The sequence below is a fragment of the Harpegnathos saltator genome, unplaced genomic scaffold (assembly GCF_003227715.2).
Source record: "Harpegnathos saltator strain DR-91 unplaced genomic scaffold, Hsal_v8.6 scaffold791, whole genome shotgun sequence".
NCBI classification, from domain to species: domain Eukaryota; kingdom Metazoa; phylum Arthropoda; class Insecta; order Hymenoptera; family Formicidae; genus Harpegnathos; species Harpegnathos saltator.
Window position 1 is genome coordinate 568,969 of NW_020230639.1, and position 16,758 is coordinate 585,726.

Below are 16,758 nucleotides of genomic sequence, written 5' to 3' on the forward strand. Positions count from 1 at the left end.
ACGGCTGTACGAGACTACAGGACGAGGATCGATAGTCGCGTCGATTTAATTGCGGATTACGCGGCAATGATTAGCGATCGCCCTTTCCCTGTTTCGTAGCAATAATAATTAATGGTCGATCCGGCGAGTCGGCGGGCCGAGGCGATCCTCCTTGCCGCTATCCGCGAGTCCCCATCGTTGTTAGAATTAAGCAACATCTACCTGATGACGAAGCAATATATTGATGCGATCTATCTGCGATTTATTAAGACGAGAGAAGGGGAATGGTGAAAAAGAATATATGTAGAGAGAGAGAGAGAGAGAGAGAGAGAGAGAGAGAGAGAGAGAGAGAGAGAGAGAGAGAACGAGTAATATAAGTGTGTCAGAAAAACGAGATGTATCGGATAAGAATAAGCGAGCCGAAACAGGAACGGAACATGATTTTAGGTGTAGTCCATTCTGATACATGCGTCTTCTAGCTAAAATTTTTATGTTTTGTAATTCGTTGTAAACGAATGTTTATATATATATATGAATGAATCTATATATTATATAATTAAATTCTAGGCTACGAATTCTAAGAGAAAAAAAGGGAAATGAAAATAGCACTACTAACAAACGAGCTGCGTGGCGGCTGCCGTTTAACGTCTCGCTGCGGGAATTCACGAGCGGTCGACGACGCTTTTTACATAAATCGTCTTGAACGTGACAATCGAGATCCACACAAAGCGCGAAGGTGCCTGCTCGCTCAGACCCGTAACCTCGGCGCGCCGTTCACGTTACTGAACGCGGGCTGCGCTTTATCGGTCCAACGAGAAAGATCGCGTATAAATAAATGTGCGCCGCGAAATCGAGCGGAGAGAGAGAGAGAGAGAGAGAGAGAGAGAGAGAGAGAGAGAGGGAGAGAGAGAGAGAGAGAGAGAGAGAGAGAGAGAGAGAGAGAGAGAGAGAGAGAGAGAGAGAGAGCGGAGCCGCGATCTAGCGGTTTAGCTCGCGATGGTCGCGCGATAGAGATCCGAAGGAACCGTGCGTGAGAGAGTCTCGCGGGAGCGAATCCGCCGTCCGGCACGAGAGGACCGAACTTTCGTTGTGATCAACGCGATCAGACAGAGAAATGAAAAAAGAAAATAAGAAAAGGTGCCATTCGCGATTCCACGTGCGCGCGCGCGCGCGCGTGCGCGCATTTTTTCGATCGTTGCGAATATCGACATCTACACAATTAACTCTAACTGATAATATGTCTTTTTGGAGAGGAAACCACTGCCGCCACGAGACGAATCCAAGGTAATCGAAGGGAAATGAAAGCAGAAATAAAGAAAAGATGACCAATAACAAAGGGAAAAGAATGATTGAGAAAGATACTATAGCGGATCTTGGTCGGATTGGTCGCGCGTATGAGTGCGCGACTAGTGCTGCACGCTCTCGTACACGCGATTATGCGTCGTGCCGATTACGATTACGTATTTGACGAATGCCATACACAAGTACCTCATGATACAAAACACATGTACAAATGTTCATATGTTTTCAGAATATTAGCTAATTAATAAACAATGAATATCCTGCACAGTGCGAGAGTCGATTCTTTAGTGTCAATGAATCTCTCCCAATGTGTATCCCGTTATTCTCTTTCTCTCTCTCTCTCTCTCTCTCTCTCTCTCTCTCTCTCTCTCTCTCTCTCTCTCTCTCGCTCTCTCTCGCTCTCTCTCTCACTTTCGATTCCCATCTCTTTTTCTCGTTGCACGTTACACGTTTTCATACGCACTTTCTCCCTTTCTTTTTTCTCTCTTCTTTCACGTCGGACGTATCTAAAAGAGGATGATTCGCCACGAGGACGATCGTGCCGTGCTCAATCAAGAAGGCAGGACGACGAAGGGGAGGAGGTAAGTGTGTATTTGCCAGGAGGAAAATTATAGTGTAATAATGGTAATAGAAGCTGCTATCACACAATGCTACTTTTTATCTTTCTCTTTATTATAACGCGCATAACAGAGTAATTTGTAGTACAATGACTCGTGTGTGTCGCTGTGTTTACGCGGCTTAAGCGGGGGGCGTCAAGGCCGTTAAATAATTACCGGCGTTCGAAGCACGCAAGTCGCAAGCCGTAATAAGCATCTTTGCACGTCGCGCCTCGACAGGGTGAGATAATAAATCTCACGGAGGATGTTCGAGGAGAGTGTCCGAGAGAAGAATCGGTCACGTCGTTCGGAAATCTCACTCACGTAGCGGGAACTTTGCTCTCGACTCGAGCAAATTAATCGAAGCGACAAAGTCCCGAACGATGTCCCGAGGATCGTACGAGGACTGACTGAAATCTATTTAAGCGCGAACATCCTAACGTGAATGAAAGAGATTCGATTAACTACGGATTAGTCGCGTGTAGATTAGCCCGATACGTTAACACTCGGTCTTTACGAGCTAGTCTTTAGACTTTCTTTCAGAAGCGTGTTCGCTCATCCGCGTCGATATCGGATAACGATTGGTCACGGCTAAATCAACAGGCCATTTACCACTGCTTGAGAAGTTGCTTCCTGGAGTAATTGCTGTTGTTCGTTATTACTCCATCGCGCACGAAAGGTGTTACGCGTCAAATTTGTATTCGCGCGAGCGCGTCGGTTGTGTATTTTTTATATATATTTGTAAATGTATATTTAGAACAACATTTTTCCCCGATGTACGTATATCAGCGAAATAATCATTCTCTCACACTTTCGCTCTCTCTCTCTCTCTCTCTCTCTTTCTCTCTCTCTCTCTCTCTCTCTCTCTCTGCCTCTCTCTCTCTCTCTCTCTCTCTCTCTCTCTCTCTCTCTCTCTCTCTCTTTCTCGCCGGTCAACCCTCTCTACTGTCGGCATTTTTCAGCCGATTGCCGCGACCGGCTTAACGCACGAAGATTACCGCTGCGCTCTCGCATCCCGTGATAAATAGCAAGATTACGAGTCTGCGTGTCGGCCAATGAACGATGCCCTCAGCCCGTGGACCATATGTTCCTCCAAGGCTGTGGGACCCTCGCCAGGACTTGGACCGCGCGTTAACGCGCGGCGTTTCGAGCGGGGCCGCTTCATCGCGACTACATGTCGCGTCGTATCGACCGCGCGACATAATATCACTCATAAAAATGAGAAGCTACGAAAATTGCGAAACGACGATGACGTCAGTTATTAAAAATCGTTCGCTCATCCGGTTGAGCCTGAATCGGTTGAGTTTTTGAAGCCGAGACTGTAGAAAAAGATTGCCTTTTCTTGCCGCCTTCTTTCAATAAACTTTTAATTTGGCTTGTCTCGATGTGTCTGGATATTTTGGTAAACCGGTCGCTCAACGCGATAGATCAACTTGTTCTTGTGCAAAATATTTGCACAAACATATCCATTCCGAAAATGATTGACGAATACCGAGTGCGCTTGGCGATTAAACGATTTTGATCAAAGGTTACTTGCTTTATGAATCTCCCCCTCCCCCTCCGAATCACACAAACCCCCGTAGGTTGAAGGCTGGATGGATCCCCCCCACCCCACCCCCCCCGTTGTTCGATGCGTATCCGAAGGATTTTTCCCACAGCGAAGACAGCTGTCGTAATGAGTTGCATCCTCACGTCGACCTTCCTGCCCGTTCCTGCTCTTCCTTCGGGCTTTATCTTGCCTCGTCTCCGTATCTGACGGCGACTTTTTTCGTTAAGACGATATATGCTCTACGTGACAATGCAGGTTCTCACGTTTCCTTTATCAGGCCGAATGCGGTTCCCGCGGGAACGCGCGGCCGCCGCCGTCGTCGTCGCCGTCGCCGCCGCCGCGCCGCGTGAAAGAAGGGCGCGGCGAAATTTGAGAAACGAGCCCTTCGACGGACATAAATCGTGGTCGATAAGCCGCGGATAAGGACGAGCACGAACGGTAGGGATTCGTGATTCCGCGCAGCGCGCCTCACCTGCAGGCGTGTTTCCCTTCGTTCTCTCCTTCAGGTCGCTCGCTTTCCGCGTATCTCTCGTTCTCGACTGACGTCACTTCGACGAATACAAATTAATCGCTTTGCTCCGGGCAGGCCAGGTGCCGCCAATCCCGGATTTCGCGCGATCCTTCGCGCTACACACCGAGAATTATCAGTCCGGCGCGAACCGGAAACGCGGGATTTCCAAATGGCGAGCAATTGGTCAGTTATGTGATGCATTAAGTTTGCCTTTATCAGAGCGATTGATCAGAAAAACGGTTTGTTGCAAACTCGCAGATTTTGCGGACGAAACTTCGCCGATTCTTTGTTACAGTGGATTTGATACAAGTTAATGTATCTCATTAACTATTTAGTTTTATTTTCAACTCATCAACATTACGCACTGAGTTATCTATAAAATTATTTTATGTATAAATATATGGGTTATTTTAAATACACAGAATGTGTCGTATGTCGTCGCAAGAAATGAGATGCTGCGCGTCGTATCGTATCAATCATCTGGAATGCGAAATTTCGATCGAACGGGAGAATCAAATCAAATTCTCCGTAAAATCCTCCGTAAAATCGGTCGAATTTTTCGCGGTCACACAGGGTCTACTTTGCGTATCACGAGGAAATTCTACGATTCGGAACACAGCGTGGAGCAGCGTATCCCGATTACCTGCTTCGCCAGGGGTCGAGTGGAGGCAACGAGGAAGAAGTTACGGGGAAATGCGTGAGGTAGGTCAGGCCACATGAAAGTTACTGCATCAAGGTTCCCCGGGAAGTGTTCTCGGAGATACTTCTGGGACAAGAGGTCGAATTAATGCGGCCCGTGTTATGTGGCCGCGCGCGGTTGTTTTCGTTTTGATCTCCTTACGGCGCGGCGCGGCGCGGCGCGGCGTTCCGTCTAGAGAACGGTTGCCGATGGCGGAGAAAAAACTCACGTGTATCCGCGCGCTCGTTCCTTCATCACCGTGACGTGTAACTTTTTCCTCTTTCTCCTTTTTTTCAATCGTTTCTCTCTGTCGTTTCTCCTCGTCTTTTTTCCTCGTCGAGCGACGCGACAAGATTAGAATTTTTTCTCTCCCTCCTCCCCCCGTTCCGCCCGGTTACTAGATACTATCAGTCCATTAAGGAGATTCGTGGCACGAAGTGAAAATATCATGCAAAGTTTGCCACGGACACGGAGAAGAGAGAACAACCGAGACGAATTGGTATTAGACTAAACAAACAAGATCATATATCGAACATATGGCAAGTCGCGCGCGCGGTCGATCGCGCTCGTAAGTCATGCCGTCTGATTCGTCATCGTGACAGAATTTCTGGACGCCGGTCCCACGGCGCACATGTTGCTCTTTTAATTTCACGATACATTACGCGGAGTAACAATCGCGGAGACCTCGTAAAAACCGCTCGAGCTGGCGCTCGCATTGGTTGGCCTAACGATCGAGGAGGTTCTCGAGGGATTTTCTTCGGGTTTACACGCAGGTAAGATTGACAAAGCTCTCAGCTTTGACAAACTCAACATCGCCGTGTTTCGCGTTTGCAACATCGACTTTTTTGCGCCAGGTATCGATAGAAAAAGATTCGTTTGCGGATTCGAAATATCAGTTTGACGATTACGAGTGTCGGATTGTCGGTGAGTCGATCGAGCAATGAGACTGAGTAATCTCAGGCGTTTCGAGTTTTTTCAATAACCCACATTTCGGTGGCGCTAAACAAATTATCACATGGTGCATGAAAGCAATTCGAGCGATTGCGTAACGGCTAAGTGTACCGTGCAAATAATAAAGGCGATCGTTCGGCGACGGCGATTGTTCATAACGGCTACGGTGAAAGTCAAGGAGAAAGTCTTGGTGCAGACGGCGTTACCTCGTAATACGTGACGAAACGGCGCGCGCTCGCGACCGGACGTAACGCGAAACGAAGGCGCGTTTATTTTCGAGCAACACTTTCGATCTCCGACGAGAGAAGGGTAGAAAACAAGGCAGAGAGAGAGAGAGAGAGAGAGAGAGAGAGAGAGAGGCAGAGGGAGAGAGAGAAAAGTCGCTGGCCCGTTGACGCAATCGCGAGCGTAACGAACGTTTCGGCATTTCTCACGTAACCGTTCTTAACAATGTCCTATTATTACTTGTCGGCGGTTTCTCGGGAAATCGATGTAATCGATACAGAGCGTGTCTTATACCTTCGCGTAAGATTCGCGTCTCGGGACACACGAATCATTCTCACATGCCAAATTTGCGCACAACGGTCGCTCTCCCTTTCTCGGAACGTTAAATTCGCCATTGAATTTATACATTTTTGGGGCTCAAACTTTATTATATTGATGATTCCTCGTCTCATTGAGACAAGCGAGTGAGAATCAAACGCGCGCAGCTTGAAATTTTTGTTTTCAGGGAACCGATATTGTTCCACGAGATCAAAATTCCAATTTCGCGCTTCGACGCTTCTCATTCACTCATCTCAGTAATCTCTCCTTTGATATTTTAATTCTTTCGATTAATGCAGGCGCCCGGAAGAAACAATATCGCGCTGCGGTCAGAGATGAGATCGATTTAAGGATGATCCAAGGCACTTGCGGGACGGGGGAGGGGGGCAGTTTCCTGAATAACCGAAGAAGAAGAGAGGAAATGCTCGACTGGAAGTACGATCGATCGGGATTTCCCGCCATCAGGCCCGGCACTCGAGAGGAGTGAATCCCGTGCTCGAATGCACCGGCGCGGCGCGGCGCGGCGCGGCGCGGCGCGACGCGGCGCGACGCACTCGTGAGCAAACAAAGTCGGCGACGTAGACGGAATGCGGCTTGTGCATATAGACGGGAGACGCGGAGGGCTCGGTCGTTCGCTCTCTCGCGGCTTGGTAGCATCTGCCGGCGTTTCATTCGCCGTAGTTTGCGCTTCCCAGGCTCCCGAGGATGCACCTGGTCCTTGCTGCTGACGGTGCGCACTTGCCTCCTCTCCTCCGCGATCTCTCCCTCTCTCCACCGTGCACATCCACCGTCTGACTGTCCTTCTCTTTTAGCGTACTCGCTTTACGAATCTGCGCCACCGATATGCTCTTGTGCATCTGAATAGATCGATGGGTACGGCCCTGAAGATCAGCTCAATAGCAGGGACACCCCGCTGTAGGTGCCCTTCCTGTCGTTTCGGAGATTTATCTCCGTTCCTAAGTCTACGGAAGGTTGTTGTATTCGTCGAGAAGACGTGAAGGATACGCGGTCGCGTGAGATCGATAAGCCGCGTGTATGTATTCTCGTTGGATATGCCGATACGCGTATTGTGTCGTAAGTATCAACCATATTATCGCGTTTTAATTTAGCAACATATTAAAATATGGGAGGGCTGGAAAAATATTACTCGATGATGAAGCTCGATATGAAAGGTATTCTTCTAACACTATCATCGTTTATATCGCGATGTATTTCTCGACTAAAGTGCACGATTTTCAATGCACGTTGTGCTCGACGATTTATATATCAGCCGGCGAATCAATCGACAAATATTCTGACACGCGCGAGAGAAATCAGTTTCTCGTGGATGAGAGAAAATTTTCAATAGAATAAACTTCGGAATAGAATAGAAGTATCTTGAACATACATTCAAGCACATATATACACGCGTCGATCAATAGTGGCGATTAGACGACACGAGATTCTCAAGGTTACACAGGACTTGGGTCATTTGTCCAGCACATAAATATTTTCCTGTGTGTCTCGCAGTCATCATATGTCGACATAAACGCGTCACGCTGTTTATATTATGGTAATATCGGACCGCGGAAATACGTTGAAATGCGATGTATCGTCCTTCTCGCGGACGGATTTAACGCGTCTGTAATCCTCTTACTAGTAACTGATTTCAATAAGAAAGGAAGCTGAAGTAGAGACTTCGCCATAAATCGCACCGTACGAGCATATGATGTACACACACACACACACACACACACACACACACACGAGTAGCGTATATTAAAGTAAGTTTAAACAAATGTTTTATTACGTGTGCACGTGCCGGAAAGAAAAAAGGGATCGGCGAAATCTCGGCTGATGCTCGATATCATCGCTCTTTCATGATCGCGGTAATGTCGTTTCGTCGTTGGTTAAACGCGAAACGATGAAAGTACGTTATTTATTCCCATTATCGTTTATACGTGCCGTTCCGGCGTGTATCCACCGGGATACACATTGGTGTCTCGACGAACACTTTCCATCCCCGCGGATTTACAAGTATTTCGGGGTTAATAATCCGAGACTCGATAATAATGATCCCGAGTTGGGGTCCTGGCGGGGATCGTGGCAAAAATGCAGCCACCCCCTCGATCCTCGTGTCGGGACGACGACGATGTGGCATTAGTAAAAACGCGATATTGTCTGACTCAACAGGTTGTCGCCACCTCCGCGCCCACAGCTGGAGGCAGCCGAGCGCCACCCCACACGCCGCCAGCTTTGTATTAAATAAACCTGACGATAGGGTGAACTCTCTCTCTCTCTCTCTCTCTCTCTCTCTCTCTCTCTCTCTCTCTCTGTTTTTTTCTGTCGGACTTACATAGCGAGGAAAAGAGGATCCACGTGTAGTTAAATAATGTTATGAAGGTATCTAATTCGGTAATTCACTAAGTTTTCTTCTCCTTATTTTCTTTACGAGTTTTCCGTCAAACGCTACATTTTCAGGGTCGACGAGTACGCAAATGAAATTGTGGAAATCCCCGAAAGACCATGTATCTTAAAAATAGGAGATACTTTGATTTTCTCGCGTGAATTTCGCACAGATTGTGATCGTCGCGATTGTAACTATATATTGGTTCGTTGTAAAATTTTAATTTTGCGATTGCGAGTATTTAATTCTATAAAGCCTGCCTTCCATTTATAAATTATCCACACTAGTCCTCTATGGGAATATTTCCAGATTTTCAAGAAGAAGGGAAAGAGCTCTCATATTTCAGGATTTTACAGAGGAAAACCGCTGTCGCATCTGGGCCTGTTTCCCGTTCTTGAATTCGCAAACACGTGAACGTCATCGTTACGAAAACGACGCGCCATGTGCAATCCATACTCGAGCAGAGAGCTCGAAAATCCCAATCAGCTGCTCGCCAGATCTGCGAGCAAACAAGGGATTTCCTCCACAATAGAATTGTGCTCTGCTCGTCTTCGTCACGCTCGCGCGTCATAACGAACAGCACACACACACACACACACACACTCTTACATGTGCTTCCGCACCACACACGTGTGCGCATGGTTGTCCAAACGTATTCTCTGGCACGCACATGAAATCATGGAAACTTCAAAGAGCCACTGGTACCTTGTGTCATCGTCAAAAACTTTGATCTACTCGCATCAAATTTCTTTTAAAATTTTAAACGTCATTCGTCGCGCGATTAATTATATTTTAGTTTGCTCGAAGGTTTTTACTTTTAATTAAATACTATAAACCCGCGCTATATCGCGCGTTATTGATTCCTATATATGATATATTTGACCTATTCGTATTCCAACGTGTTTGTATTCCAACTTTAACGACATATCGTAATATTCTTTATAATTAAAAATATACGGAACTTTGCAAATTGCCGGAAAATTGTCAGAGTTTTAGGTAGCAATGTAATAAATTAAATGTAATAAAATTGCTCTTATTTTCCTCGTTGAAATTCGAGGACATTTACAGTTATAAAGTATTTTAAATTAATTCGCTGTTGCATCTCGAAACATTGCATAGAGTCGCATATGTTTTCATATTAATTACCATTACACTTTACTTGTGAGGCAAATAATATTTATATCTTTAATGACGTTTCTTATAGATTCTTCGTCAATGTTAAAAAACAGCTTTAATTAATTTCGTAGCAGAATTTGAGAATTTACTTAATAAATTCACTCGAGAAATGTTTATCGTGCCAAAATCTAAATTACATCGATTTCCACGAGTCTTATAAACACCCGTCATCTCAAGTCCCACCACCAGTTTACAAACCAATTTTTCTCACTCACCGAGATTCAGCGAGAAACTCAGATCACCGGTCATATTCCGCTTTTGGAACTGTAACAAAAAGATATAATATCGTTGAATATAAAGGATATAATATCGCGATTCAATCTCTCCTTAATATTTAAATCAACAAAATGTATAATTTGTCTACAATGACACAGCTGATCGCTGTTTCACACAAGCATTATATAATTATAAATTGTGCATTTAATTATTTAGATTCCGAGAAATTAATTTGTCGATATAGTGCAACGTTCCTCTTGCTCGATGAAAATTGGAGTCGAAGTAATTCTTCTCCTTAAACTCATACAATTGCACGAAATATAAAGAACAGCAACCCTTTTTCACAGTGTAATTTTTTTTATTGAAGCAGGTACTATCGCACACGTATACATGTTTGATGAAGAAGTTTTATAACCGGGATACAGAATGAAGGGTAGGAAAGGAGGGAAAGAAGAAATCTCCGCTTTTCCACGTACTGCAGAAATGCAGTTTCCGACTTATTCTTGACAAGTAACGAGAAAAAAAGGGGTACTTTCGGAGAAAGTTACCCCTTTTATGAAATATACGACCATAAAGTCATCGTCTACCGATTATTCGACACGGTGAGCCTTTAACCTTCGCTCAGCACGTTCGTTCTCAACCCTTTTTTGACACGCTGAGACTATCAATCCCGTTATTCTGACACTCAGCTGTAATTCTTTCTTCGACGCACCCTAAAAGAGAGAGAGAGAGAGAGGAGTTTCACGTTGAAACCGTAAAAATCTGTGATGAAACGACCGTTTCATCCCCCTTTCCATCGACATTATTTCTCCCGGGCTCCTCTTTCCCGTCGTATCGCCGATCATCCTCAAAACACGCACAGACGGCTCTCTTCTCTTCACGAAATCCAACTCTTGCTTGCTCTCCCTAGTTCCCACGAAATCCTTTTTCCCGAAAATACGTTCGTTTCGCTCACTCTTTCCCTCTCTCTCTCTCTTTCGTTCACACGTGTACGCACATGTGTGCCACGGAGGGGGTTGCTTATGCCTGGTTAAAGGAATCCGCTTCGCCGCAGAAAAAAGGCTCGCGCGTATTGTCACGAGAAGATCCGTTTTATGGGCAAATCTTGATGGACGTGGAAACGAAACTGCTCGTTGGATGGAGGAAACTTCAACGAGAGACGCGCTAGAGAATCCGAAATAAAAAAAGAAAGGAAAGGAAAGGGGAAGAAGAAGAAGAAAACCGTCACGCATCGGAAAACGGAAAAGTTCCAGAGCCAAGGGATTGGAACGAGCTTTATATTTTGATCGTGATACGCGTACGCGTATCACGAATGAACAATTTGAGAATCGGCGATATGTACGATTAATAATATCTTTCATAAAGTTTAATGTGTGCATATATCGAGCTTTATTTTATTTAAATATTTATTAATAAATTATATCACGTCACGATTTGAGTCGAATCGAACGGAAGGTTATCATCCACAGAAAAAAGTAATTAGCAAGCTATTTTCTCTGCGATTTTAATTTCTCAGTGACTCGGGTTTGAATGTTGAAAATTGACGTGGCATCCAGTGGATTTTCCAGTCGAATCTGCTTTTACGAGCGCCTCGCGGAAAAAGTGCCGGCGACACTTTTTGCGCACAATTTCCCTCGCGTCATTCCAACTGTCACTGTAGCCTCTAATTATCACATCCGCACCTCGTCCGTATCCTCGTGTACATTGTTATCGGCGGCGCGAAGAAAAGGAGGAGGCGGAGCTCCGGTCTTCACGAAAATTTAAGACGACACTCGTCGCGGTATCCGCCGCGCCGGTCGGCAACCCCATAAAATCGTCGAGCCGGAAGGGGGTGTCTCCGGGGGGCGGTAGAGGGACGCAAGTGCACGGGATCTTGGGTAAGGTCCTCGGGGCTCCTCATTCATGAGCGCACTTTGCGCTCCTTCCTCTTCTTCCCGCCGATCTATAGGCAGGATATCCTCGGGACTCCGTTGAATCGTCGACCTACATTTCGCGAGAATGCATCTCCCTTCCTTTTCCTTCTATCACCGCCCGGTTTCATGGGAATGCGAACGTTCTCCTCGCGGCGCGAGAGATTTTGCGTTAAATCAACCCTCGAAGCTCACGATTTTCGCCGTTTATTGGAATATTTTACGTTCGCCGAATTGTGAGACTACGTGTGTAAGTATAAAACAACTTTCCTATTTTGCGGCACGACAAATTACGCCGAAACTGATGACGTGTTTCAATAGTTTATATAGCCATTGGGCATTGTGATTTATATGTTAAAAGTTTTACGGAGATAACTTTTTGCCAAATATATTACTACCATTTTATAAAGCCCATTGTTACTGACGATAGATAAATCAATTCACGCGTCGACATGAGTGAGCTTGAAAAATGGTGAAATATCTCTATATTCAAATTCACGTGCTTTGTTGTATGCACTCAAAACATTGAATACAACGCGAATATGCGTTTCACAGTCTCATTTTGATAATCGCGTTCTTCGTTATCTTGGGGAAGAACCTGAGCTTGAGCAGCCTTTATTTGCCGAGGCGGCGAGCTGTAAAATTGATCGAACATCAAACAGCCGCTCGATAAGAGGGAGGGTTGAACTATATACGTTATCTCGCTAGTGTATTCCCAAAAGTGGACGAAACACTTTGGCACGGCGACGAGGCCGGAAGCGTTCGTCGATGCGGTTCACTACGACGACGTCGTATGGGTACCTGTGTTTATCGACAACCTGTCGTTTCGACCTGAGGGCAACGCCGAAGGGCAGTAGCCGCCCTTTTCTCCCTGTCGGAAACCTGAAGTTTACGTGAGGCAAACTATCGCGTTACACGTCCGCAAGTGTATCCGTATAAAATTAGTATCGTATCAAAGCCTCGATTACGGCATAAAGTTGTATCGTAACCCATGCCGAGAGCGGTCTGTCCCTGAGAAATTGCAACGGTACCGTGCGCGTTTCTTCGTATTTTCCGTCCTTCCTCGACGTTATTATAAATACCGTCGTTGTAAGAGCTGATCGATCGCGTAGCACTTGGTAATTATATAACTAATCGCCAATAATTACATCAATGATTATATTAAAGAGACTTGACGTTCGTTTATTTCAAGTATGTTTTCAGCCATTTGATACTCAAGTCGGTACTAGAAAGGTACACGAAATCTCGACAAACTCGGTAAAAGAATCCAGTGTGCGGTATAAACATACCGTGCCAACATACCGTGAATTTGTGTGAATTAATGTTGAATTGTCGCGAAATTAAACGAGAATAACGAGAAGGCGAATTTTTCCACTCTCCGTGGAATATCGCGCGCATCCATCGCGCGCTCGCTGCTTCATTTCGGAGTATTTTCGCGGCGGCGCGGCGTGCGGTGGTAGCGGTGGTACCTCATTACGAGTTTACGTCGAGCCAAATATAATTTCGATAACGTTATCGCGTCGGACGATCCGACGCGTCCGCGCGAATCGACGCTGAGGTCGACAGCTCGTAGCGGATTATCGACAACCTGTCGTGCCAAGGCCCAGAACTTGGCCGAAGGGCCAAGGAAGAGCCGTCCATCGTTCACGGCACGGGCCCTCGCGCCGAGGGGACTGCCTTTTCTACGGGCTGCGAAGAAAGTTATGTTAAGGAGCCCATCTCTACACACGCATGCGAGTGTGCACATATGCGAGAGGGAGAAAGAGAGAGAGAGAGAGAGAGAGAGAGAGAGAAATGGACAGAAAGAGAAAGAGAGACGAGCGAGCGACCTTTTTGTCACTGCTCTCTGCGGTTCTGGTCGCGTGCCGGACCGGAATTCGTCTCACTCCCTCTTCCGTATCTTCTCTGCCCCTTTTTTCCCTCCGGACAGGTCCAACCTGCGTATACGAGGGTCAATCGAGGATTAACCTGGTTACCCCCAGGCTGATACAGGAAGTGACCGACGGTCGAAGCCGCAGGTGCTCTCTTTCTGGTTTCCCGTGAAATAACGACTCCACGTGTCGTTGAATGGATCCTTCCGGTAATGCGTGTATCTCTTCCACAATGTCACTCGAGGAGCTTGCGGTCGTACGCTTTTTTCTTGTTGTCGAGATTATCGAGTCAATCGATCGGTAATCGTCGACTGACGTAATGTCGTTCTCCGGCGAGAATGGCTTTAACGACCTTTTCTCGTCGTGCTCGATCACTCAGTGATTAAGTAATTTCGTTTCGTCCGGGAATTCGCCGTAATTTGTTTATCTTTTGTTCCAGTTACAATTTTCGTCGCCCGAATTCGATCGTGTATTTCGGATCCTTCGTAAACGGGACGGGAAGGGATACATCTCGCGATTCGCGATTTCCTATTTATTCGTCGCATCCTATTTATTCGGCGCACCTCGCGGCATAAAATATTTCGAGATGAAATATGTATTTTCCGATACGTCTATATCCAGACTTCATACCCAATTTCTCTTTTTACATTGCCGAATATACGCTATGCGCGGGAAACGTATTTCGTGCGGAATATTCCTCCTCTTACCTAATATATCGAAATATCGAATATGTAGATGTAATAAACGAGAAATAGCAGATAAACGAAAAATAACTCCTCATCCATTCGCCGCTTCGCATACGCGGATTAAAAGCAGTATTTTCATTTGTCGCGGATAAACTCGCTCGGCGTCACTCCCGTCTCTGTTTACGTTTTTTCTCTGTGCTTACGGACTTCTAACTCGCCCAACTCGTATGATACACTTCGGAGACACTTCGTTTCTGAATGTCACGCGGAGCGGACGCGTTACCGCGCGATATTTTCCGTCGGTGTCGAATTCGTGTATAAATTTCTGAAAAAGAAATCAGGCAAACAGTGTGTGTGTGCGCCACTCTCTCGTCGTACACGTAGCGACGGTATCTAAATTGCCGGCATAATATACCAGGCGCACGATCTGTCGAACGTAAGTGCGCCTCGTTAAATATTCCTTCTCCTTCTTCAGTAATTACTCGTCAGCAACTCGTCAGCAATTTTTCCGCAAGCAGGGCGAGCGAGAAAACCGTAATCGTAAACACGCGCCGCGCTCGTTGTTCAGAATCGTCCGTAGAGCGGATGACGAACTATCGACGAACGTGACCCTACAATTCATATCTTCCGACGGCATATGACGAGGGTGTATCGTAAATTTTTTTTTCATTCCCACGTGTACATAAAATTACCGAAAGATTGTTACTTGTTTGTTCTTTTTTCTCGGTATCTTTTTTGCTCTCTTTCCTCCCATACCGTTTCACGTTCCCGTCGTCACGACATCGTTCTCAGCGTGAAGTTTACAAGGGGTTGAAAGTGAAATCGGTTTTTATTGATTTTGCAGTACGATTGCCGGAAGTGCTATAAAGCGATAAAGCGACTAAACTCACCATCATTCATCTCTGTCCGTCCATGCTGCTCCTTCGGCATTGTCCTCCGAGGTGAATGACTGTGTGTGTGTGTGATGTTGCGCGTCAGCTTTGTCTTCCTCAGCGCGTCTAGTCGTTTTCCGGATCCTAAATGGAAAATTGTAAGATATCATAAAGCAAGGAATGCCTCTCCGTCGCAATCACTTTGCCGCGCTTCGTGAAATATCCGTCTATTGAGTTCGAACAAGCTCGTCGTGATTTATTGTCGCCGACACCAAAAAAATTCACCCTGACTCGCAATTTTGCAAAGCAAAGAATTCGGACATCTCTGTTACATTGTAAAAGTACATTTGAACGTATAATTGTCGCGCTTTACCGAGATACGCGATCTATCTCATGTCTACGTTTCCATCTAACGCCCACAAGTCACTTAACCTCAACAACGTACGCACCGTGTTCAACACGGTTAATTCGCGGGTTAATCCGTGCCGTGTGTAGAAATGCGGCGTACGTAATTACTACAGGCATATGCTCGATATAATGAAACTCGATGCAATGAGATTCTAATTCTAAAAGCAGAAGAACATATCATACCTCGTCGTTACATTTTATGACGAACAGTTCGATAAATCACGCGCCAACAGATTGCTCGCCGCGCAATCCCTCCCACGCGCCTTGCGATGATTGGAGGAACTACGTCACGCTAGCGAGCGTAATAGTTTTTGCTGCGAAGGTGAAGGTGTCGCGAGGCGTCGCACCGCGTCGCGTCGCGTCCCGTCCCGTCCCGCCCCGCCCCGCTCCGCCGCGCCGTGCCCACTCAATGGCCGAATTAATTGGAACAAAACATTTCCGCGCCGAGACGTCGAGACGTTCGTTCGACATTATCAAATCACGATCGTTAATTGCGTCGCGTGTGCAGTGAAGTGAAGTGAAGCAATCATCGCGGGCACGATGGGTAGCGTGGAAAGACTGTTGCGGGGTCGTTGCGGGGGTCCGGCTGTGCAGGATCGAGATCCAATGGCGAGATTCATCAGCGGTATGCCGAGCGGTGTTTCGACGCGAAATGGTGAGTGTTGAATTTCACATTCCAAATGGAGACAGAGTAGTGCATCATGCATAGCCCTAAAAATCTCACCGAACTCGGGCGAAAGAAGTAACGATCACACTTGGCGGTGCTATTCGTGAATCAAATTTCTAACCTATATTCTCACTCTCGCGCTCTTTCTCTCTCTCACTCTCTCTCTCTCACTCTCACTCTCTCACATTCTAACCTCTGTTGTGTTACCCGAACCGTCTAAAGTAATCGTCGTATGAATGCTTCGGATGCATACAGTTGAATTTCGTATGTCTCTGAGAAATTCTAGTTTCTACAGTCGTGAATGTCGTTTCTTATATTAAGATCATTTTGTTACGGAATTTTGATCAAACACACACACGTACACATACGCGTAAGTTACTCTTTTTTCGCAATTCTCTCGGCTCGGCTCGGTAAGGGGCCGCGTGATTCGAAAATCTCGCTCTGTAATAAATACAA

At 46.1% G+C, this 16,758-nt stretch overlaps 1 protein-coding gene and 2 long non-coding RNA genes across 3 annotated transcripts in view; 2 read left to right on the forward strand and 1 right to left on the reverse strand.

The window, feature by feature from the left end:
- Positions 1-1,673: 1,673 nt before the first annotated feature.
- LOC112590356 (uncharacterized) lies at positions 1,674-3,259 on the forward strand. The gene is made up of 2 exons (XR_003114146.1): positions 1,674-1,862; positions 2,840-3,259. It is a non-coding gene; the product is annotated as an uncharacterized LOC112590356 (long non-coding RNA).
- A 6,468-nt stretch (positions 3,260-9,727) lies between these two features.
- On the reverse strand, positions 9,728-15,868 carry LOC112590357 (uncharacterized). The gene is made up of 3 exons (XR_003114147.1): positions 15,819-15,868; positions 15,246-15,371; positions 9,728-9,936 (listed from the first exon to the last, which is right to left on the reverse strand). It is a non-coding gene; the product is annotated as an uncharacterized LOC112590357 (long non-coding RNA).
- Positions 15,869-15,949: 81 nt separating this feature from the next.
- Positions 15,950-16,758, forward strand: part of LOC109504398 (uncharacterized) — a 140,405-nt gene continuing 139,596 nt past the window's right edge. The window contains exon 1 of the mRNA XM_025306626.1: positions 15,950-16,290. Coding sequence (XP_025162411.1) covers positions 16,176-16,290 — 115 coding nt within the window. The 5' untranslated portion in view covers positions 15,950-16,175. The remainder of the gene's footprint in view (positions 16,291-16,758) is intronic.